This window comes from Cryptotermes secundus, unplaced genomic scaffold (assembly GCF_002891405.2).
Source record: "Cryptotermes secundus unplaced genomic scaffold, Csec_1.0 scaffold257, whole genome shotgun sequence".
NCBI lineage: Eukaryota > Metazoa > Arthropoda > Insecta > Blattodea > Kalotermitidae > Cryptotermes > Cryptotermes secundus.
The window spans coordinates 884,145-909,554 of NW_019734352.1; the positions used below are offsets into that span (position 1 = coordinate 884,145).

Consider the following 25,410-nt stretch of genomic DNA (forward strand, 5'->3'; position numbering starts at 1 on the left):
AGGTAGATAATATAAATAGATAGATAGATAGATAGATAGATAGATAGATAGATAGATAGATAGACAGGAGTTGGATGATCACGCCAGCGACAGTGTACAGTGACGAGGCCTTCAATAACTGTGTCTAACAACTGAACTTTATTACCAAAGAATTAATTAAAAATCTATACATTTGTCCCACATTGCTTTCCTGAAAAATTGTGCGAGATACTGAGGTCTTCAGTAATTATGCTTAGATATTGATTGTTTCTATACGAAGGACCGACAAGTTCTTGTGCTGATTTATCATACTGTAGTAGCAATGATAGTCATGTTACATACTTTAAATACATAACAATTCGAGATATTGAATGCAGTCAACGAGGACTTTAACGTGTGTAACAAATACAACCCTGTCTTAGTTCACTGAATTTGTAGGCTGTTCCTATTAGAAGAGACTTCTGCCTAATCCAATTATCATATTACAGTGACGAGAAGCTGCGTTTTCCCTCAAGAAAGTCCTTGTACTTTGTGACGTATTCATTTTCTGGATCGTATTTTTCTTGCAACAGTTTCCATTGTTCAGGCTGCCTTGTGTACAGGAACTTGATCACTTTCTCTGCTTGTTCCTTCTGCTTCTCGCTGCATTTTGAACACTCCGTTTGCAGAGCATCTTTGACATGTGCTGAAACAAAAAATGAAACAGTTTAAGTACATGTTCAGTGCATGGCCCGATGTAACACGCGGTTTAGGGTTTCACATTCCAAGCGGACTTCTGAATATGTAGGAAATAACTAACGGCAAAGATTATCGTTTACATTCTGTGGGCTTAAATAACCTTTGTACAGGGTGAGTAGTAATTTTTCTTTCAATGGCTCTTCTAGTCCATTCAGGGCTCAGGTGTCTTTTTATTCAATTCCGTAAGCATTTTTCACAGACGGTAGGACTCCTTGGACGGGGGATAAGCCCTTCGTAAGGCCGCTATCTAAACACAGAATAAACGCATACACACCCCAAAAATCCATGCCCTCAGTGGGATTCGAACCCACGATCCCAGCCTCCGAGCCAGAGAAGACAGTTCGTGTCTTAGATAGTGCGGCTACTGTGACCGGCTGGATATTACTTACATATATTAGATACAAGCATCGTGTCTTACTCTTCCATGCAAAAAGAATTATCATATATATATATATCTATATATATAATCGTAACTGCTTCGTTAGCGATATAAGGTGGCAGGAACCACAAGCAAAGAAAAGGAGGCAAAGAAAATATTAAGAGAAAGAACTTTTAGCTGTGAAGAGAACAGCATCTGGGCAGTTACTAACGTTTTGCAAAAGATTTTGAAGCGGTCCGCCATTAGAGTCAATTGATAAATAAGCCCTGTTACACCAATATATCCGGGCCATCTGAAAGACGCAAGGGATGTTGCGTATTCAATGTCATCTCATATCTTGTCCTGCGTGTTCCATAGTTTAGTGTGAACGATGTTCTACATATGGCCCCACAAGGTCCGCAGAAGTGAGTTGGAGCAGTCGCTGACGCCGTACAACTCATTCGTTTTGTCGTGGTTGGCTAAAATGCCGCAAACATCGCGAGGAGGTTGAGTAGGAGCCCCATCAGGCAATGCCCACATTGTCTGAGGCCTATCCAGCAGTACATCGCCCAGTTATTCTGGTAATTGCTCAGGTAGAAACTGTAAATATGGGACTATAGTAGTCGAGGCTGTACCTTGTGAAAGGGAGGACATCACACGAGGACATTAGCAATTATTCCAGCCCAAACATTTATTGAAGACTGCTCGTGTTCCTTGAAATAAATGCATATTTCCTTATCTCGCTAATTAGGCGGTTACTTGCTCGTTCCTACTCTCCTTCAAGTGCAGAACACGATGTTTATAGTTAACATATGTATAAACACTCAGAAAAATATTCTAAAACCCGTCCTTCCGACTCCAATTCAGCCCGAAACCCGCCGAAGTTTCTTCCAGGGCTGTTGGACTGTCCGCTTTATCTACGGGTTGCTCAACCTCGAGATGTGAGGCAAGGGGAGGCAGCCCGGCAACACATTCTCAACTTCCCTCCACACCAGGTATCATCTGCACGAATCTTCCCTTTTCTACCGTCTCCCGAAACCATGGCTACTGGCCCCATGGGCCTGCTCTTTCTAAGTCAAGTTTCCTTATTTTGAACAAGACATTCTGGAAAGAACTGATCTAATTTCTTTTCACTGCTGACGGAGTAATTGATAAAAGAGGGGCAAAATTTTATTATTTATGCGTAGGTAAGTCAATAAAACGCTGATCACAGTGCCCGCGCGGTCTAAGGCATGAACCGTCATCGCTCGCTCGAACACTGGGATCATGAGGTCGAATCCCACTCGAAGTATGGATGTCTGTGTGCGTTTATTCTGTGTGTAGGTAGAGGCCTCGCGACAGGCCGATGCTTGATGTCCTCTTGACGATGTACACGTATATATTAAGAAACTCAAAAGCGGCCAAGACAAATAAGTAGATAGAAGTCAATAACAGAAATATATAAACTCGATTTTTATAGAAGCTGAATTGCGCAAGTACTGAGACTATTGCAAGTAGTGAAGTTTCAGAACCTCTTCAGGTAGAACCACGTGCGCCACGGGAAGATGAGGATAGCTGTAGGAAGGGATTTTTTTTTATTGTGAGATATAAGAAATTGGCGTCGGGCTGGAGGGCCCATTCTGCCAATTACAAGCTTAAGTTAGAATTTGTAACATGCTTACAAGTAGGTTCAAAATTAAAGCATATTTATTAAGTTTACAAGTAAGCTTAATATGAAACAGGTTTATAGCATGCTGATGAGTATGTCTAAACTGAAATACGTGGCTAAGTGAAGGCAGTTGTTGGTGGAGTAGTTACGGTTTGTATCTAATTTATGTAGCAAGGACTAAGGTGTGTTCATTAAATGGTGATGTCGATGCGGGTTAGGTAGCGAGCAATCGATGCAATAATCCCAGAGTCCATGTCCCTGAGGAGGGGTTCGATCTTGTACGGGGGGTATTCATTGTGCTTAATCAGGTTCCTGAATATGTCTTCTCGTGCCGCATCAAATCGTTTGCATTGCCATAAGATGTGATTGGGAGATTCGATATTTTCTCCGCAGTCGCAAATCGCGTCGGGAACTGTAGGAAGGGAGAGGCATTATGAGATGCGAGGGTACCTATTGCAACCCTTCGGTACTGCGTACATTTTGTATTACATTGTAATGCCTATGGAAATGTGTTTATATTTTGTTCATTGTTATATAATCGTCACTTTCACAAACGGTTTTCAATTGTACTGAGTAAAAAATCTGCAAGCATATCAGTGACAAGACGAAACTAAATTTTATATTATTTGTTCAGTTTAATGGGTTCCTCGTCGTCCCCTTTCCTTCAGAAACACTGGGGTCGGATCATAAGCATCACTGCTAACCACAAACACGAGGAGGACAGACCGGCCCTATTACACAACGGCCATGGTTCACACATAGCTCGGCTGTGTATCCCATAGGGGACTCTGAGGCCCATGGTTCCGATATAGAAAATATTTGAAACATACGTTCTTCTATAATTGGCAGGCAAGATAAAACTTAAAGGTCTGAAGACATCGGGTATTAAAGCATAATTTGAAATAAAATTGAAAACACTACGAAAGTTTGTAAACTATATTCATAATTAAATGGTATGAGTATGGTATTTCACGCATCTCTTTAATCAATTCTATTTAATATGTCCAAATATATAAATAATTAAATGTATTTTTAAGAAGAAATACTTTGTAAGTGAGATAAAATTAAATTAATATTTGTAAATGACGATAGCATTATAATTTAACATAATTTATTAATATCAACATTAGTAATTCATGGAGGTAGGCCTAGGCCCACTGGGGCTGTAGTGCCAAGGAAAAAAATTACCCAAACAAACACGAAATATCACGTTTAAGAGTAAACCTTCTTATCACAATTTATTTGATGTTCAGTTAAATAAGAGAGAGAAATTTATCTTTCACTATCTGTTAGCTGAGGCTGAATAGCCACACTTACGTATTTATAAGCGTGAACTATCCATTAACATAATATATACTCACATAGTCAAATACAAAAGCATTTTAAAATCCTATCAAAGTGACACATTGAATGTAACCCCCAAGCACAGAAATATTAATTAATAATTTTAAATTAATCTCTTATTCACGGAACATTCATTCCACAGTGACTTTACACAATTTTGAATAAATTTTCTGAATATTTTTTATAAAATATAGTACAATTCTTACAGAGATCGAAATATCCAGTCCTTTTCGTGCTATTACTTTTATTTATAAAAATATTCACACATAACATATTATAACTGTTGTTAAAAAAGTCCTATCATTAGCTTAGATTTGTTATGGATGGAATAGGAGTTGTCTTTGACTGAACTTATCAAATTTCAAATAAATCCATCCCAGAGAAGTGGATGGTTTAAGCGAAGTATTTCATGAGTAACATGCAGCAATATTCAGTACTCACATTTCAGTTCAGTGCCTTCAGGAGTGCATTTTCCCTTCTCCAGAACACAATTGACGTAGTTGTTACGCAACCTGTCGCTTTCGAGGATCTCATCTACGTTGATATTGTCGTATTTCGTAGTGTACTTTTCCTCCCTGCGGACCCTGGCGGCTCCAGCCAGGGCCAATGCTGCCATTAGCACGAAGAGGAGAGCTACGGACTGCTGCATGGTGTAAGTGTACAAAATGCAATGATGTTTCCAGCTGTTAACCTCGTATTTATACCAAGCAAATATATTATTTAGTGACGTCACTGTGAGACGGGTTCCATGAAGGAAGGGCATGTATGAGGGTATCCAATAACCGCCCCCCACCTCATCACCAAGTGTCCTTGTGTGTCTGCTGTGTTCTAGCTAGGATGTTGCAGTGGTTAGAATCCATATCAGATCAAATGGCTTAATTGCATCCAATCGGAATATATTACGTCCGGTAGGAAGAAGTAGGCAAGATGTTTCAACACAGCGAAGGAAAGAAGTAATTGTTGGGACAGCAACTCGCGTAGGATACTATGTCGGGAAACCGGCAAATTATGGTGGGGAAATATTAATTTGAAAAGTGTTTTTCAGTCACTACAAAATGTTAATCTTCCAGTCTGTTACCTGAAATAATGAAAATCATGTGTACATACAAACATACGTAACGTTGACTTTGTTTTATGAAGGACTCTCTCTTACTTTAAAGGACGGATGTAAAATGTTTTGACATAGGAAGAATGGAGTAATTGAGAAATTTCATAACCAACACAATGAGAAAATTCTAGAATTACGCAGGTCGCCTCTTATGTCAGGATAAAGGAATAGAATAAGTTACGGTGGAATATGCATGTGTTTCGAATGGGCAGAAAGGAAATCTATAATCTTGGAGCTGACAACCTTGGAAAACGAGCCATGATAGAATGAAAAGATTAGGGGAAGATAATATTAAGACATTTCTTAAGAAAACAGATCGTGAGGAAGGATGCGATCCACCTTCTTGAGAGGTAACTTCCTTGGTTCGAATTCACGCGGAGTCTGACTCTTAGAATGAACATCCCATATATGTTTCGAATGATATTCTAGAAATATTACAAGTAGAACAAGCCGGATAGGAAGGCGAGGGTACAGTTTATTAGAGGCAGGATGCAGGCAGTAAACTGCAATTAATAAAGGAAATAAAGGTAAAGCTATTCCTGTAACAGGCCATAAAGGTCCATGAGGTTGTAAGACGTTGGGGGTCCCACATTATCTAGACCAGCCGGGTAAAACATGCGGCCCCCATAGCCACAAAGTGCGGCCCCTCAACTTTTAGAGCTAATTGATATTAAAATCAATATTAAAATTTTAGTAGAAATATTTTTTGTAGACCAGGAGACAAGAAGTCTCACACAGACATAAATTAGCAGGCTGCAGGAAATTCAATGTTTTTCTATTTCTAACATAATTTCTTGTGTAATCTCTCTTTTTACATATTGAAAAGCTGTTTGATACTTGTCAAAAATGGCATTCTCTTGCTTTTTAAAACTGTAAGATATGTGACTTTAGGTAATAATATTGAAATTATTCCTAAATAATAAATAGAATTAAATTTCCTTGTATCAAAATCTAATGTATATTTCTATTTTAAAGTGCGGCCTTGGACTATTATTTATAGGGTTGAGATGGCCCTCTATACAAGTTGAGTTTGACATGCCTGCTCTAGACAATCGGCTCACAGGTGGCGGTAAGGTTGTCAGCTTTACACGCCGGCCGCCCTTAACCCCCAGGAAGATTCCTTGTAATCATTTCTGTTAGAAACTAAGTTGACCACAGGAACATAGTGCGGCTGGCAGGATTAGGTAAATTGGAAAAAAAAAATCCACTTCATCGGGACTCGAACCCGCGACCTTCAGGCTTGTAGCATAGTGCCTCAACCAACTACGCTACCGCGTGCCCCACACTGCACTACTTTGGAATTAAGGATGTATTTCTCGCTGTTGGGTGTCACAGTAATCACAGGGAGTGGAATCTGTTGTGCAGACATTCGCTTTTCTCACAAAGACACAAACAACTCCGTCCAGTGTGACTATTTAAGTTTTACCACTTGGAAACTCAGCACCCTTACATGTTTCGAGGGAACCTCAATACTTAATCGGAAACCACTATCACAATAGGTGTTCTGAGTTCTAAATTACATACACACATAATGCCTGGAATACACAAAGTTTTTAAAAAACTTTAAAAGTTTTAATACCAGGAAGGCTGCTGTGATTGTGAAAAGTTGAATATTGTGTACATTGTGTATTCCAGGCATTATGTGTGTATGTAATTCAGCACTTAGAACACCTATTGTGATAGTGGTTTCCGATTAAGTATTGCTGTTCCCTCTGAAGATGATCCGTAAGGATCGAAACATGTAAGGGTGCTGAGTTTTCAAGTGGTAAAACTTAAATAGTCACATTGGACGGAGTTTTTTGTTTGTTTTTGTAATTGTTAGTGTGACGGACCAGAATGAAACAAATCAAATTTAGCTTTTCTTCTTAACCAATCAATACAATTCGAATTACATTTAACCTAGTAAAAATAAAGCTGTTCCTGCCCTTAGCTAATTAAGCACTACGCCATGAAGACGTATGGGGGGAGTGGATGTATAGATCCACATTTTCTTGATCTCGGCACTAGCTAGAGGTGAGCAGTCAGCTTCACTCCCCGGCCACTTTATCCTTGGGGAAAGAGCCCTTCGTATCCATTGGATAGGAGCCTGGATGAACCCCAGAGTCAGTCTGGAAGACACGAAGAAGAGAAAAATCTTGACTCTACCGGGACTAGAACTCCGAACCCTTGGCCATCCAGCCTGAAGCCAGTTGCTGTAGCGACTACGCTGTCCGTAACCTAACGTTTCGCAGTAATTGCAGCGACTAAGAGTACAAATAAAACAAAATGTGCTCACTCTTTCATAGACAATATCTTTGGAACAAAATGACGTGGTTACAATTCTTGCGGGGTAGTGTAGTATAATGTTTTCTCAACAGATGACGAAAGTCACATGAGTGTCGTGCCGCGTGCGCGCTGCGAACACATGACAGCAGCAACAATGGCTGAAAGCTTGTTCTATGAGCAACGCAAGGCTGTACTGAAGTGGTACTGACGAAGCGCAACTCAAAATGAACGGTACTGTTAACCGCCACAACTGTGTGTATTGGGCTCCTGTAAATCCACACGTTCACGTGGGCAAGGAAGTGAATCTACCAGGTGTTAATGTGTGGTGTGGTCTGTCATCGCGCGGTTTGATTGGTCCTTTCTTTTTTGAAGGTACCGTAACTGGTCAGGTGTATCTCGATATGCTTCAGACATCGATTTTCCTTGCCGTTCGAGAGCTGTTTGGAGATGAGAGATTTTACCTACAACGAGATGTTGCTCCACCTCACTACTATCGAGATGTCAGGGCGTACTTGGATAACACTCGACCTGGACGATGGACAGGTCAAAGAGGTGCTATTGAGTACCCACCATGGTCTCCAGACCTAACACCTCTCGACTTCTACCTATGGGGAACCTTGAAGGATGAAGTTTATTGAAAAAAAGTCAGCTACACTGAACGCGCTACGAGAAACTAACTAAGCGTCGTGTGCAGCCATCATACCGGACACACTGACAGCCGTAGTCCGCTCAGTAGTTCGGCGCATCGACGCTGTTCAGCAGCTGATGGTGGTCACTTCGAACACATACAATGACTCTCTCTCCGCGCAAGAATTGTAGCCACATATCATTTTGTTCCAAAGATACTGACTATTAAAGAGTGAGTACAATTTTTTGGGTCCCTCTGTAGTTTATAGAGCAATGCTTTTCTGCTTCTAAATAAATATATGTTTATATGAAAAGTAAACTCTTTCTGAATGTGACTTCTTCGTAACCAAGTGACCTTGTACACTTCGCCTCCCCGTTCTCGTTACCATGCAGTCATTTTCACACGCCCCGAGAACTCATGTTTACAGACTAGCCGCGCGGCCGTCTCGAAACGGAATTCTCACTGCTGACGGGATTTTTATTGTTATTCTTAGCGGGGCGAGATTGCCTACACTTGGTACTGCGGCCACTGTTTAGCCTATTGTACCAGCCACAAGATGATAGGTGGAATGAAGATTGGCAGAGGAAACCTAAGTACTAGGAGAAAACCTGCCACAGTGCCACTTCGTCCACCACAAATCCCACATAACCAGACCCGGGCTCCAATCAGGGCCGCCGGGGTGGGAAGCCAGCGACTTACCGCCTGAGCTATGGCACGGCCCTCCTGATAGTTAATGCGTTTCACGGAGAAGTTAAGGATTGAATGGTTCAAAATTGTGTGCGATGGTGGGTTTGGTATTGCTGCATACTTTTCTTGTTTCAAAATTATTTGCAGGTATCACATGTCGGGTTTCCTAATTAATTCTTAGTATCCGTAAGTAAAAAAAAAATAAGCTTTTATATGAATGATAATTTTAGTAACAATTTTATTGGCACAGAAAATTAGAGAAGTTAAAAGAATTATCCAACAATAACAACAAAGAAATTTAACTCTTCCAACAAGTAGTGTGAATCCTCATGTCTTTCAAATTGATCAGCCATCTGTTGGTACAGGAGCGAAGTTCTGTACGTCTGGGGTAGCACGCTTTTTATGGTGGTGTATATTAGGAGGTAGTGTCTTTCAATTTGTCTTCATACTTCTTGGTGTATGTATTATTTGGATCATATTTTTCTTGCAGCTCCTTCCATTGTTCTGGCTTATTTTTGTACAGGAATTTAATTACTTTCGCGGCCCCCTCCTTCTGTTTCTCGCTGCATTTTGCACAGTCGTTTTGCAGAGCGTCTTCGATATGGGCTGCAAACAAAGCAAATACAATTCAAACACTCTTGAAAACACTAGGACACGAATTGTACACAAGCCATTGCACGAAATCCAGTGTTCATTGATTTTCAAACGTCGTGTGATATCCGGATTATCTCAGCCGTTATAGCGATGAGCTATAGGCTGGATAACCGGGGTTCGATTCCAGACAGAGGCAAGGTTTCTGTCTTTTAGCCATAAAGTTTAAACTGGCTCTGGATCCCACCCACTCTCCTATTTAATGGGTACTGGGGGCTATTTCTTCAGGTGTAAAGCTGACCACTCACCTGTATATAGTGCCGAAGTCAGAATGCTGGGGCTACATCTGTAATCCCTCTAAGTCTTTATAGCGTGGTGCTTAATTAATTAAGCACAGGAACAACTTTACCATGCCATGTCGATTTATCACTTCTGTATGTAGATGGCAGAGCAAGTACATATAATCACGTAAAGCTCTGTGACGTAGATGGGAGAAACTAACACCGCAAATGGCATATTCAGACAAGAACTAAATATAGATATAATCATAAATAAAGCAACTGAGTGCCAAAAGGAATTAATACTTTCTCTAGAAAGTAAGGACGAAAGCATATTTATTGGAAGAGTTTACTTGTGAACACCGAAACTTGCTAAAAGAAGATGTAGATAATATAAAAGATGGAAGGACCAATTCTGATTTCAAATTTGGAATCCAGGAATTTACTGAGAATAATCCTTGTATATGATAATGACAATAATGATGATGGTGATGACTTCTCTGTGTAAAAACAAAAGTTCTGAGAAGAACTAATCGCCTACTCTCCAGTGATACAAGGAGGAAACGATGCGTATTCTTTGCCGAGGGAACGTCCTTACTGAGCCGTTGCCTCGCAAAGATACGGGGCTTTCAGGAGTTTTGGTTACACACAGACACACACATACCTCATAAGGTTCCTTCTATTTTTTAAAAATAAAGAAATTATGGTAAAAAGTTTGAAGACTGCTTGAAGTTTCTCTAATGAGTAATTAGACTACTATGAAAGTAAATGAAGTGAGTGCAAGAACAGCTTTTCATGAAATTGTACGTACCGAAATTTCAAACGAAAATTGTGCCACAAGTGGATATGTATTCATTAACTTAATCGTTCTACATTTAGTTCAAGAGTAAATGGCAACACAATTCTTCAGTTAGAACTTAACCCATCCATAGGCCGCGCCATAGCTCAAAGGGTTAGCCGCTGGCTCCCCCAGCGGCGGCCCGGGTTCGATCCCGGGTCTGGTCAAGTGGGATTTGTGGTGGACAAAGTGGCGCTAGGGCAGGTTTTCTCCGAGTACTTCGGTTTCCCCTGCCAATCTTCATTCCACCCATTGTTCCACAATCACTCTCACCTATCATCTGGGGCTGGTACAATAGGCCAGAAGTGGCCGCAGTACAAGGGACTTAGTCCCACCCCACTAGCAATAAAAGAAGAAAACTATCCATACACTAATTTCGTCTACATGACTGATGCCCATTTCGGACGTAATTTTGTCACTACCCTTTATTCGGTTGTCCTAGAAATGATGACTTAACTGATATCTAACGCAGTTTGTTTTGACATGTAGACCCGTTGCTGGGCAACGACTCGGTAAACACATTCCCTCGACAACGAATACGCGGGCAATAATCGGATAAATTCCGTTGTTACGCAACGTGCTCTAAATGCAGCAATAGAGGAAGCGGTGTTTTCTGCCGCTTGTCGGCGATATAGGATGTCACGTGCTCAGCGCATCGGATCCCCACGGTCGTTGATCTCGGTTTTCTAGACCGGAGCCGCTGTTTCCTTGAAATAGCTCCTTAATTATCCTCACGAGGCTGAGTGGACTCCGTTCTAGATCCACTACTTCTCAGAAAATGTTGTAGCGCCGGGAAGTGAACGCGGGACCTCTGGATCTGTAGCCAGGAACGTTGACCACTAGACCACAGAGGCGGTCTTGCAAGAACAATATCCCTATTGAAATTTAAGGCCTCCGCTCTTCACCTAAGAACCAACCACTACATGTAGAACTAAATCACGTCATGAGCCATGTGTTTAGTCTTGTTGTTGCGCGTTTTCAAAAGGTCAATTAGCATGTATTAGTTTCATTATTTCTCTTCGTCTCTTTGTCCCGCAATTTTCAGGGGCCTGCGTAGGGGGACTGGGTTGTTGATTGAAATTCGTTACGCAATAGTAAATTTTGTTGAACCAATTTGATTCCGGTTAAATTATTCATTTTTGGTACTAGTTTACGTACAAGCCAAAAAAAAAAAACAAACAAACAAAATCGCTGCGTCCCATTGATAGATTTTAATTTTTATTGTACGTATTAAACTCTGTTCAATTTAATTACGCATTACCTAATAATCTAAATGTAATTTTTGGTCTTATATTTTCACTATGCATCCACTCGAGAGGAACAGAAGTGAATACAAATTTTAGGTAAGGCCCATCCGTAAGATACACGTGATATGTCGTGGAGTGTAATATTTGAATGAAGGTCACCAATTTCGCTAAAATCACCGCTAAAACAAGATTAGATTACAGAAATTATTTGCTGTTGAAAGTTTGTGGAAGCACTTGTCACCGCCCGACGGTCTACTGTACGTCTACCCGATGTCTCGCTTAAACGAAACATACGTTTCAGCCTCATCGCTAACATTGTGTTTACATGTTCATGTTGAAGTTTCGCTCGTGTAGCCTAATGAGGGGGGGGGTTGAGTTAGACGATAGATGGAGTAATAATTTCTTCTCAGAATATATATTTGTGCTACTAGCATGTCGCTAAAGAAATGATGAAATTATTACACAAATTCATTACTTTTACTATATTAAATGTACAGTAGTTAGATTTCTGTATTACTGTTGTCCTTTTCATGTTGGACATAACCGAAGGTTTCTGAGAAAAAATACCTAAGAAAATATTTAGATCCAAGGCAGGGGAAGTAGCAGGTTGTTGAAGAACATTACATAAAGAATTACTTCATAATACTCGTATTGTAGCATATTTTCTCAAAGCAAGAATCGGGGAACCAAAGAAACCGCCACTGCTAGGCAACGGGTGTGTAACACACAATATCAGAGCCATCGCTAAGTAATCATACCAAACAACAAAGGAGTGACTGTTGGGAACTGTGTTTTCTGTGCAATCCGTTCAGAGGCTACATTAGGAGTCAATGTGGAGTTGTGAGACAGGCGACAGGCAGCGAGGAAGTGGGGCCGCACAACACGGAGGATTAGGAAGCTATGGAGTTGGAAGCCATTACCAGGAAACCGGTGAAGATATAGCAGACTGAGACGACAGTACGCGCGGTAGCAAATTGCGGAGTGTGTGGATTAGCGATAGTGCTGCAGTTACTGGTAGTTAAGCGGCCTCCGTAGTCTAGAGGTAACGTTCCCACCTCATGACTCGTGGTACGCGGGTTCAAACCCGGCGGAGGTCGTCGAATTTTTAAGGGCGGAAAAATTCAGGGAACAAGTCCTCCGGGAGGGACTTTAAGCCGTGGGTCCCGCGTCGTAGCTTTACGGCACGTAAAAGAACCTCATATCTCCATAGGAGGTCACTGAGCCAAATTCAAAGACGTTTCCCGCCCAACAGCAGTCTCTAAGGCCTCTAATAGATGGGGGAAGCATTATAGATACCACCAAGCCAGTTGAGAACTCGCTGGCTCGGTCGGGACTGATGGTAAGCACCATTATCGGTAGGGTATAGAGACTGGTAGAATATCATAGAGGGAAGCACAATGGACCAATACTGGTCTAAGTGCATGGGGAAACCCACCCTCTCCAATAACTAACTAACTAAATAACTACTGGTAGTTACGATCTGTAGGGGTTCAATAAATCTCATTACTAATTCAAACCCCATTTCTTGTCACTCATATATGTGAAAATATGTACTATTAACCAAATATTATTAGTACGAACACATGAAAGAGGGTGAAATTGATGAGCAATAGAATATGAATGGGAGATATAGGCCAAATTTTGGCAGGTAAATGTTAAGGGAAGAGAACACGTGTAAGATCCACAGATAGATACGAGGATATTATTAAAACAGATGTTTTCGAACTACAATTCAAGGACATGATCTCGGAGCTTGTTGAGGATAGACAAGTGTTGGACTCTCGTACCCATGGTATTGAAACTTAAAATTCCGTTAAGGCGGGACGTTTCTTGATCGACTAAACAATTCTCAGCTTCTCAAGCAGGACTTTTTAGGCATACACGATGAAGGTAAAAGGCAAAGTTCTCCCTGTGGGTGTATATAGGTTCACACACTGTAATCCTCGCCACTAGACAGAGGTGAGTGGCTAGACTCAAGCCTGGCCGCGTTACCGCATGAAAAGAGCTTACGATGCTCATTGGATAGGAGGCTATGTGGACACTAGAGCCACCTTGGACGCTGTGGAGTAGAGAAAACTTTTCCCTGCTGGGAATCGAACTCACGTATTCCAGTCCGTCTATACCGACTGCGCTATCCTAGAGAATTCAGACGCAAGAAGCAAATAACGCACTGGAAACTGTATTCATTTCACTACGGACTGCATCTTTCAAGAGGGTTGTTCTTGCTTACGTAAGCACACTAACAAAGAGAGCAAAAGTGGCAACAGGAACATGTCACGCTGTACCATCCAGGGCTCTCCTCTTTCATAGTTCAGTCGGTACAGGACGGGCTAGGGGCTGGACGACCGCGGTTCAATTCCGGACAGGGATAAAATTATTCTCTTCTCCATAATGTCCAGATCTGTTCTGCGTGCAAACGGATTTTTGTTAATGGATTCTGTTAGGACGTAGGCATCAGGATTTTTTTTTTGAATAGGAAAATTACAAGTTAAATCTGTACGGTCGTCTAACTTTTCTATTTAGTTTGAAAAATGTCCTTTATCTACATGTCGCAGGACGGTAACGCACATTTAATTTAGTGTACTGTAAATTTATCTGTACAGCACGAACCCATCTCCTGTAATGCAGTACATCATTCAACGGAGCGGGTCTAACGGACAGGAGTTTGTCTCTCCTCTGTCACTGCGTGTAAACGTCTGTGGATCGCATCCAGCGGATAAAACCGTAGGAGTGTGCCCTGAAGTTCTTCATCGCATGTTTGTCAGACATAGGGCAAAAGAAATTCGGCAGTTACGTTTGTACCACAGCTGCATGGGGATTTATTTATTTCTTGGTATATTTGGGGACGTTTTGTCAAATATTTTGTTTTGTTTCCTGCAGCGTTAAATGTTAGGATGACTGGATTAATGGAAGGGACACAACTGATCGTGACCTACTGTAAGGTACTGTCCCGGATTCTGAAGACAGTATATGAATGAAACACAAAGAAATTCGGACAGGATAGCCAACCGTTAAGAACTGCATCCGTGTCCTCCAGATTACGAAGGAAACGTAAGGTAAAGGCAGAATTCTCCCTGTACTTAATTAAGCACTCGTGTGGGGGAACAGAGGTATAACTACACCGTATCGACACTAGATGGAGGTGAGGGGTCAGTTTGGCCCCCCTGCAGTTTCACCTCCTGGGAAATTTCCCCCTGTTTCATTTGTATGTTGCTGATCAAATGCCCGCGCGGTCTAAGGCATGAGCTCTCTTCGCTCGCTTGAATGCTGGAATCGTGGGTTTGAATCCCATTCAAGGCGTGGATGTCTGTGTTATCCTGTGTGTAGGTAGCGGCCTTGCGAAGGGCTGATCTTCCATCCAATGAGAACTACCGTCTGCTCGAAAAAAGATTACGAAACTAGAGGCCAGGGCCAAACAAAGGGCTGTAGAGCCACTGATGAATGAATGAGTGAATAAATGAATGAAATTAATCATTTATATAGGAGGCTGGTTGGCCTCCAAAGCCTATTTGGACGCTGTGATGTTGCCGAGAACTGACTCCCAGCTATCCTGTGCGTAGCCCGTCGCTATACGGATTGAGCTATCCTGGCTAATCTGAACACGAATCAAGTTTGTTATCCACTCAGTGACGTTTGGAAAATTGGTATAGGACGGCAAAACCAAGTAGATCGTTTTATGCATTAAATCGTGAGTTCTATGTACGAGTAGGTGCACCGAGCGGGTCGGTGTATCGATAATATTCTCGTTATGTTTTCAGGAAGTGCTTAGTTCAAAATTCAGCCAGGTCATCGATTCTCCTGATTGAATATTTCCGTGGTTTTCTCAGTAATTCCAGGCAATTTCCAAAATAGCACTCTGATTGTCCCACGATCGCGTACTTTCACATATTTTCCAATTCATTACTCGACAACAGTGCCAGAACTCGACGCTTTATTTAGGTACTGACAGCGACGAAAGAAAGCCACAAATAATGGTTACCTAGCAACGAAGCAACAGTGACACTCATTGTATCTTATAAGTTTATGACGTCCTAGGAATTCTCAGGCTTACAAACAAATGGATTTTATATTATGCAAGTTTGATATTAGTAGAAGTATGTTTCCGAGAACAAAATGTTTGTGTGAGAGATGTCATTTCTAAATGTACCAGTCACAGACCTCGAAATTTCAGTACTCACATTTCAGTTCAGTGCCTTCAGGAGTGCATTTCCCCTTTTCCAGAAGACATTTGAAGTAGTTGTCAAGAAGTCGATCACTTTCGAGTATTTCATCGAGATTGATGTTGTCATACTTCGTAGTGTATTTCTCATCCCTACGAATTCTCGCTGCTTCAGCCAGGAGCAGGGTTGCCAATAGCACGGAGAGAATAGCTACAAACTGCTTCATGATGTTGATGATATACAAAATGCAATGCAGCCTCCAGTTCTGAAGATCGTATTTATATGTTCCGCTGTTGTTGATGCGAATTGCTAAAACGAAATGTCACATGCTAAAAGTCCCCACCAACGCAGCGTCCTTGTCTGCGCAAATCATCAGTGAAAAATATTTGTAATTAGAAATCATGGTCAAGTAATTATAGCCTCTGAATCATGTTCAGTGGTTTGTGGCTTCCGTTTGTCTGCAGTAGTTTGGATATCATCAAAAAGGGCGAAGGACATTCCTTTCACGCAAAGCTTAGAATAGCAATTCATTAAAATAGGTTTTCCCTTCCGTCCTTGTCTGTTGCAATTGATGACTCCCAGTCACTCCTTCTTCTCTAAGCTATGTAAACTGTGCAATTGAGAAAGAGAGAAAACATTTAAATAAATTAAAAAGAAACAAAGTTTACCATCCATAGTTGAAATATCTACAATAATCACACGTTCTGAAGGCTGAAATTTACCATAAGTTGAAAAGTTCTATCTTATGGGAAATAAGGCCGTGTAGTCTGTTTAAATTCAATAGACGTTTAGGATGATAATATCTCCTCCATCTTCGTGATTCAGGAGGCATGGTTCTCCGAAACGTTGACTGATTTTTAACGTGCTATATAACAATATATCCAAGAACGTAGAATCCACCGCTATGAGAAACTCAGACCCTATTTAGTACCACTCGTTTCAGTACTGAAAAGTGCATGTTTACTGGTCAATGTCTCCGTGAATGACACTTTGTTATACGGCACACAGTCCGTTGTGTAGCATATAGTTGATACATACGAAGTTTCGGCATTTGGCTCTATTTCTATCTTCAGGTAATTTCTTATTATTATATTGAAATATGTTTGTGTACATTCCTTTTAAGAAGCCGATAATCGCTCAACTGGTCAAAAAATTGCCCATTTTTTACTGAACCCTAAATTTTCTTACAAAATTAAAAAGGAAGCCTATCCGTGTACCCTATTCTGAACCACTTGATTCAAGACTACAACCGTACACGTGTCTTTAGGCTAGGACTATATCTCAGTTTTATTGTCCATTTTCCGATGCGTAGTTGTACTGAGGGGGCACGCAGTAGCATAACTGGTTGAGGCACCATGCAACAAGTCCGAAGGTTGTGGTTTAGCTTCCCGATAAGATTACTGGGGTTTTCAATTTACCTAATCCTTCCAGCCTCACTATGGCCCTGGGGTCGACTCAACCTCTAACAGAAGTGAGTACCAGGAATCTTCCTGGGTGTAAAAGACTGTCAGGACGTAAGGCTGACAACCTCACCACCATCCGTGAGCCGATTGTCTAGAAAGCCTCCAAGTCTCACCACCTACGGGCCTCGAGAGCCTGTTACAAGGATAGCTTTAACTTTACCTTAAGTCGTACTGAAGACCCCGTCTAATTCGAGCACTATGTACGCTCCATAAGACATGGGTTACTGAATTCTCAGTGTGAGGATATGACTGCCCCTGCCAGATCCTCGTGCTGCAGCATGATCCCTTGCTGGCTGCCCGCGCCTGCGCGTATCTTTATTTCATTTTCAAGAGCAATAGTCGATTTTGTTCTTCCTCCTTAACCACTTTTCATTACGAAAGAAATAAACATTTTAGAATAAAGTGTAAGTATTTAGATCGAACGGAATTTTACCCCGTGGCATAATAGAAACAATTGCTGCTTTGTATTCAGTGGATGCCTGGATAAAATCCTGCATCTGGGTCCTAGAACCCTGTCTGGCGTGGCATGATATCCTAAATCAATTAAGGTAAAGCTAAATAAAAGCTGACTTTCCATGCTGCAGACATTTCCTTTGTGTATTTCCGCAACAACCGACAATTCATAAAGAGCCGAAAACTCATGGCAACGTAAGAGAGATTTATGTTTATTTAATGTGTAAAATTCTAAAGGCACAACAAGCAAAGAAGGCTAATCATGTCGCTCATGGCACAGAAAGCGCTGAGTGTTACTGCAAACCGGACACCTGCCCGACAATTTTTAGTGAAGGAATTATGTAATTTCTGATCAAATTAACATGTACGTGTCATTTTTACCATAGGACGGCGTGTCTGGATACGGCGGGTGAAACAGGCGTCCCCAGTGTATTGGGATTATTTGTGACTGTACTGAATAAGCACACAAATCACCATTTAAAGGAGGTGATGTATGTTGCTTGTGGGACTAGGGACCATTCACCTAAAGCTTTCTCTATTTCGAAGTTTTATGAAGACTCGTTCGGAGATAGGGACTAGCTCTATCTATTGAGCCCAACTGAGTAGGTTTTACCTGAAGACGGAGACAGAATCCAGTCTCCGAAACGTTGTGTTTTCAAAAATTAACTGGACGGTTTTTAGATGAAGACAAGACGATGGATAACGTCCAGGAACACAATATTTGTACTAACGTACCTGCGTCACAAACTTTTAGATCTTGTTTACCTGAAAAATGTTTATGATTTATTCTTTACACATCTGTTAAATCACTGTTCACAACTAAGCTTAGTAGCATTTGGTATGTGACACAGAATTAAATATGTCAGGGAAAACGATACATATATATTGCAAAATATTTTCCTTGCCAAGAGTGTTTACTGTCAGTGCGCATTTGTCAGCAGAAATCGTGTTTGTCCGACTACACGCTAACGAACTCACATGATTCACCTCAGACCTGTTCTAGGAAGTTAACCGGCATTGTAATCAATTGAATCTTCAGGAAGAAAAAATCTCAAAATTGCTGAACCTTGGAGGTTTCAAGGATATTTATGACGACATCAGATCTGCATACGTCATGAAAAGGAGAAAATAAATGATGATTAAATAAATAAGTCAATTATAAAAGGAAACATAAATATCCTTTTACGTTTCGAAGAAACTGTTCTCGTAATTACTGACAATTATGAAGCAATGAAGACACTTCAATTTAAGATAAAGTTTGCAATGACACAATTCCGAATCTCAGTTACATCCAACCTAAGGTCGTGCCCTAGCTCAGGCGGTTAGTCACTGGCTTCCCACTGTGGCGGCCCGAGTTCAAGGCCGGGACTGGTCATGTGGAATTTGTGGTGGACAAAGTGGCACGGAGGCGGGTTTTCTCCGCGTACTTCGGTTTTCCCTGCTAATCATTCCATCAGTCACTATCATGTATCATCTGGGGCTGGTACAATAGGCCAATGATGGCCGTGGTACCAAGTGGACTCAGTATCACCGTACTAGGAATAATAATAATAATACAAAGAGCCTCTAGTACCGCGACCGGCAGCCACAGATAACGAACGGAACCATAGCAGGTAATGAAATCGGATTTCGTGGCCTACCTTCCTTCCGTAAGGGGAAGCTTACGAGAATATCCTCTCCTTGTAGGCTTATGAGTCTATATATCAACTAATTGATAATTTTCTAGGAAAAATGGAGAATGTCACTGGAGTTCATCCTTCGTACATAACAATTACCTACAGTCAGCAATAACGCCATGGTGAACGTACGGATATGTGGGGTGAGAGCGCCACTAGACGTGCGTCCCTGAAGTTATGTGTCACAGAAGAATGCGTAATTATGGTTAAAGAAACATGGGCAAAATTAGGGCAGAAATTGAACACATGAAAAGCGGTGAAGCACCAGGCACAGATAATGTTATTCCTGAAGTTCTGAAACATCGGTCATCTGCACCCGTTCTTTGAAAAGCTCCAAAGGAATGGAAAGAAGGTATAATTGTTAACATACAGAAAAAGGGAGATACTAAAAATTGCAATAATTGGAGGCCCATGGCACTTTTAAGGGTGTCAAGTAAAATATGCACTTTCAAGGATTATCGAAAATAGAGTACAGAATGTAGTGGAACTGAGGCTCCGAAAGAGACAAGGAGGCTTTCGGGAACAACGCAGCTGTGTCGAACGTTTGGCTCATTAAACCGACGAGTTATTTGGAAGGAATTGGAATAACATGGTTATCATGGCTAAGATCTTGAAACCGATAAAAGACATGAATGAGGACTTTAAATGTCAAGTTCTGCATGATGGTAAACTACTGAATATATAAAGTAACCACAGGGGTAGCCGGTCACGGTAGCCGAGCGGTCTAAGGCGTGCACTGTCTTCGCTCGCTCGGAAGCCGGGATCGTGGGTTCGAATCCCTCTCAGGACATGGAGGTTTGTGTGAGTTTTTCTGTGGTTCTGTACAGGTAGAGGCCTTGCGACGAGCTGATCACCCGCCCAAGGAGTCCTACCGAATGTGTAAGATCTAGAAAATCCGAAGTGAACGGAGTTCATGGAGGTAGGCCTAGGCCCAATGGGGCTGTAGTGCCAAGGGGGGGGGACCACAGGGGTATGCTAAGGATGCATGCTGTCCCCTACTATATATCTGCTCGTGTTGGTGAGGAAAACTAGTATGAAGCAGAGTGGGATCCAGTGGGGCATGATGGCCAGACCTGAAGATCTAGACTTCGCAGACGATATCTGTTGGATGGCCCAGATGTTCCAGGATATGGAAGAAAAACTAACAAGTCTGCAAGAAGAAACATAGAGATCCGGGCTAGATATTAATGTAAATAAGACTAAATAAATTAGGGTAAACAATAAAATACAAAGGAGACTAAGAGTTTCTAAACAAAAAATTGGGCAAGTAGAGACCTTCTCTATTTTGGGAAGTACTGTAACCAAGAGAAGATGTTAATCATCATCATCAGTAATCTGTCAAGACGACAGGTCCACAGTCTCTTCCAAAACAATTCCTCCATTTAATGCGATCTAGAGCTTTCTCCTTCAAATGACAGTATCCTCTTCTGTCCCCAAGGTCATCCAGCATCTTCTTACGTCTTCTTCCTCGTCTTCTTATCACTTCTATCCACCCCTCTATCTTTCCTTCGATGTTAAATATCGAATAAAAAAGGGAAATGGCGTCTTTATCCAGTTATATCCAAGTTAGAGAAATAAATATATTTCCAAGAAGACTAAAGTCTGCATCTTCAACACGAACGTAGAGTCAGTATTCCTTTATGTTTGTGAGACATGGAGGGTCAGAAAGGACATGACTGACATGCTGCAGAGTTTTATTAACAGATGTTTACGCCGAATCATAAACATAAGATGGCCGGAAACTCAAATCAACAGCCAATTGATGTTCAGATAAAGAGAAGAAAATGGAATTCAATCGGTCATACTTTATAAGTAAACTTACTGGAGCCGCTGAAAAGTGTGCACTGGAATGGAGCCCTCAGGGTGCTCGTAGACTTGTCCCAGGAAAATTTGGAGGAAGCAGCCAAAGAAAAAGGCAAAATATGGAAAGAAGTAAAAAGGCTGGCAGCCAACAGGGCCAGAGGGGGGGAGTTTCACGGATGCCCAGAAGGAGCTACGGGAATTGATTGAATGAATGAATGATTGGCTAGAGTAATTGTTTGGTAGAATTTAAAAGAACAACATGGCGTCCGTGCAAAAATTTCGATTTCGCCCAAAGTTTGATGGTGATAACTAATACGGGAACTAGGAATATTGTATTTGGTATGAGCAGAGAATTATACATCTACAAACTGTGTAAGTATCGTTTATAGATAAACAATTACAAACGCGGCTACGATGAGCATTTGAAATCTCTTCTCATTTTACGATTTATTCCATAAAGAATAACAATAATGACAGCAATAACTTGCCTAAAATTGTAAGAAATTAGAAATGTATGTTGCCGAGTATGATTCGATCCTATGGCTTTCCGCTTGGAAATTCAGCAAGCTAACCAATTACGTAAGCTGACTTTTATTGCTGAATTGCAACCGCACAGTACGCAATTTCATCGTGAACAAATCAAGATTCACAGGAGTTGGTATGGAAGTAAAGTAGACCGCACGAGCATGCGCAGAACTCCTTCTTTGAAAGCGAGAATGGCGAAGGGCTTCGGGTTCCTGGAGAGCCAGTCGTTGACACGGTTGGCACAGCAACAGCGACAGAGGGGCGGATTTTCAATTTATCCTTACCATTCCCGATTGAAAATGGCGTGTAATTTATGAATTATGTCTTTTTGACAGTTTCGTAACCTAAGCCATTTTTACGGTGAAGGTTCTTCTGTGGCTGTTTTGTACATTCTTAGCTTCCGTTCCCATCTGGAAGTAGTTTCTCCATCCACAGCCTGAGGATGCTTCATGCAATTATGATAAGAAGTCCAATCAAAATATGTTTCAGATGGGTAAATCCAGCAGAAAATTTTACGACGAAGCCACTTAGAACACCACTAAAACGACCCTGAGACAGCTCCATAAATCGCAAATTTCTTCGTTGTGCACTGACTTAAATTCCCCCTTCATATTTCATTATTTTTAATACAAGGATAGTTCAGTTTGTATAGCGCGAGGTGCTAAGAGCTGGAGGCCGGGGTTCGATTCCCGACAGAGTCAAACATTTTTTCCTTACTGCATAGCGTCCAGATCAGCCGTGTCCTACCCAGTTTCTTATCGAATGGGTATTATGAGACCTTTTCATGAGGTAAAGCTTCCGGGGCGTGAAGCTGACCACTAATTCCGAACAGCGAAGAGGTTAAGAATGGCGGAGCTATACACCCACTCCCCAACACTTGTTCATGGCGTGATGCTTAATTAATAGAGCACAGGGACAATTTTACTTTTACATTTTTTTCCTTTCTCGGTGATCTAAAACGCAATGAGCAGGAAAATATATGTTTAAGAAGGATGAAATTATTCATAAATTGAGGGCATTATATAAAGAGGAAACCCATGATGCTTACAGGCAACTTAGAGTGGCCTGACCTGGATCTTGGTCTTATTTGCCGCAATATCACAGAAAAATATTTTACTGAAGTAGACTACTCACATCCCAGCCGCTTTACACATGTCGGAAGAACGCCCCGTACACATCGGATATGGCGGCGAGTGGGCCCCAGAACAGGTCAGGAAGACGTGCAGGACTGTACATGTGTTGCAGTTACCGTGAGACTGCGATAAATCCACTGCCACGAAACGGATCGTGAAGAGTGATGAAAGCACAGCGAGAAGATTCATTGTGGAGTGGTTTGTAGTGTGAGAATCAGCAGTATTGCAATAATTATCTGTAGTTACGACTTGTAAGTCGTCAATAAATCAAATTATCAGCCCGAACCACGTCTATATACACTAATACACGTGATAATATATTCAAGCTATTCAAATTAAAAATATTTATATTTAAGGTCCCAAATTACTGTTATGTTGTATTGTAGCATATATTTCAGGATATTCAATATTCCATTGTTGTAAGAAGATCAGGTTTCATATATTTCAGGATATTCAATATTCCATTGTTGTAAGAAGATCAGGTTCGCTGAGAGCCCCTGTTTTAACACCTGAATAAAGAAAGCGTGGTTTCCCAAATGTAAATTTGGCATTCTTCGGCTGCCAGAATTCGCTCATTTCCTAGTTTGGAGTGAAATAACATTATTCTGAATGATGTGATGTTGTCTTTGAGAGCCCATGGTTTCTTCTTGACACCTCTCACAAGAGGGACTATCACTTGGTCCCAGTTTGAAGAGCTGTCCTTTAAGGTGACAGTGTCCTGTAAATAGTCCTACCACCCATCATAGCTGGTTCCTGTTTAACTTCAACCCTTCCTTCTCTCTTTTAGCAGGGGGTCCTCCTATGGCTTGAAGGTACCTTGAGTTATATGGAATCTGAGTGTGGAAATGTTCTCTGCTATGTGGAAGTCCTTAGGTCGACTCGTAATCGTGTCTGTGACAGGAAGACGGTAGTTTAATTACTCGTATTTCAGGGATTGAACGGAAAAAATTTCTCCTTAGCTCTGTGATCGCGATTCAATGTGCACCTCAGTGGTTTGCATTGGCATCACGTAGCGCATGAAGGAACTGAATATCAACCTACAAGGATGAATCACTATGTTGAAGAAATGTTTGACCGAATAACACTTTTCGAGGGGACTCTTCGATGGTAGGAACTATGATTAAACAACCACGCACGGCGAATGGCATGACATGTTTGAAGGAACAGTTATTTTAAGACATGTTAAAAGACTGTTTAAAAGTGAATCTAGAAACCGACTAGGCGATCAATGGTTCCAAAATTCCATGAAGTTGTTACTCCTCACATGCGCTCAGATATTTAGGGCATGGTGGCAAGGAAACTTCCAAACTAAAATTTCTTAATGGCTCTTCCAAGCCCATACAGGCCCAAGACCTCTTATTCAATTCCGTAATAATTTTTCAAAGACGGTAGGACTCCTTGGACGAGTGATCAGCTCGTCGCAAGGCCGCTACCTACACACAGAACAACACAAACACAGAATAAACGCATAAACACACTAAACCGCCATGCCTTGAGCGGGATTTGAACCCATAATCCCAGTGTCAGAGCAAGTGAAGACAGCTCATGCCTTAGGCCGAGCGGCTACTGTGATCAAAAACAAACAAAAAACTCAGTGACTTTAGTCCGCAAGTGGATTATACCGACCGAGCGGCCGCCGCTTGTCGGTGAATTTAATGTCAACTTTAGCGGATAGAGGGTGTGGCGTGGTCAGCGTAACGAATCCCGACCGCCGTTAATTTCGGTTTTCTAGACCGGAGCCGCTACTTTTCCATTCAAATAGCTCTTCAATTATCCTCACGAGGCTGAGTGGACCCCGTTCCAGACCCATTACTATTCAGAAACTCTTGTAGCACCGGGACCAGCTCTAAACTAGAAGTACAGGTCCTAAGAAATTTTATAAATATTCTTCATTGCATTAAAATAATGTTTGTGTCTTTTTTTATTGCTAGTGGGGTGGGACTAAGTCCCTTGTACTGCGGCCACTTCTGGCCTATTGTACCAGCCCCAGATGATAGGTGAGGGTGATTGTGGAGCAATTGGTGGAATGAAGATTGGCAGGGGAACCGAAGTACTCGGAGAAAACCTGCTCCAGCGCCACTTTGTCCACCACAAATCCCACTTCACCAGACCCGGGATCGAACCCGGGTCGCCGCGGTGGGTAGCCAGCGACTAATCACTTGAGCTATGGCGTGGCCATGTTTGTGTCTTACAATATTAATTCAGAACTTTCTTGGAAAAACACATCTTCCAATGCCATCAGTTACGAGAATTTAGACATTTATAAATTGACCTTCCTGAAAGAAGGAGTTTCTCCACTAACTTAGGCCATTAATTCATGTTTTCTTCATGAATATTTAGCGGTGCTATTGTCTGAATCAGCAAGCGTTGCTTCTGACGTCATGGCCACACCTCAATGTTCTCAGCAGTTTGCATGATAATTTTTCCGAGGAAGTAATAATGTTGTTTGGATGGTAACTTCTGCATGACCACTGGGAAGCCATCCGTG

General features: G+C 41.5%; 1 protein-coding gene across 1 annotated transcript; it reads right to left on the minus strand.

Moving 5' to 3' along the window:
* Window positions 1-115: 115 nt before the first annotated feature.
* On the minus strand, window positions 116-16,128 carry LOC111868793. The gene is made up of 4 exons (XM_023859768.2): window positions 15,888-16,128; window positions 9,174-9,361; window positions 4,509-4,899; window positions 116-664 (listed from the first exon to the last, which is right to left on the minus strand). The coding sequence occupies exons 1-4, from the start codon at window positions 16,093-16,095 to the stop codon at window positions 462-464; spliced, it is 990 nt and encodes a 329-aa protein (XP_023715536.2). The 5' UTR covers window positions 16,096-16,128; the 3' UTR covers window positions 116-461.
* Between the last annotated feature and the right edge of the window lie 9,282 nt (window positions 16,129-25,410).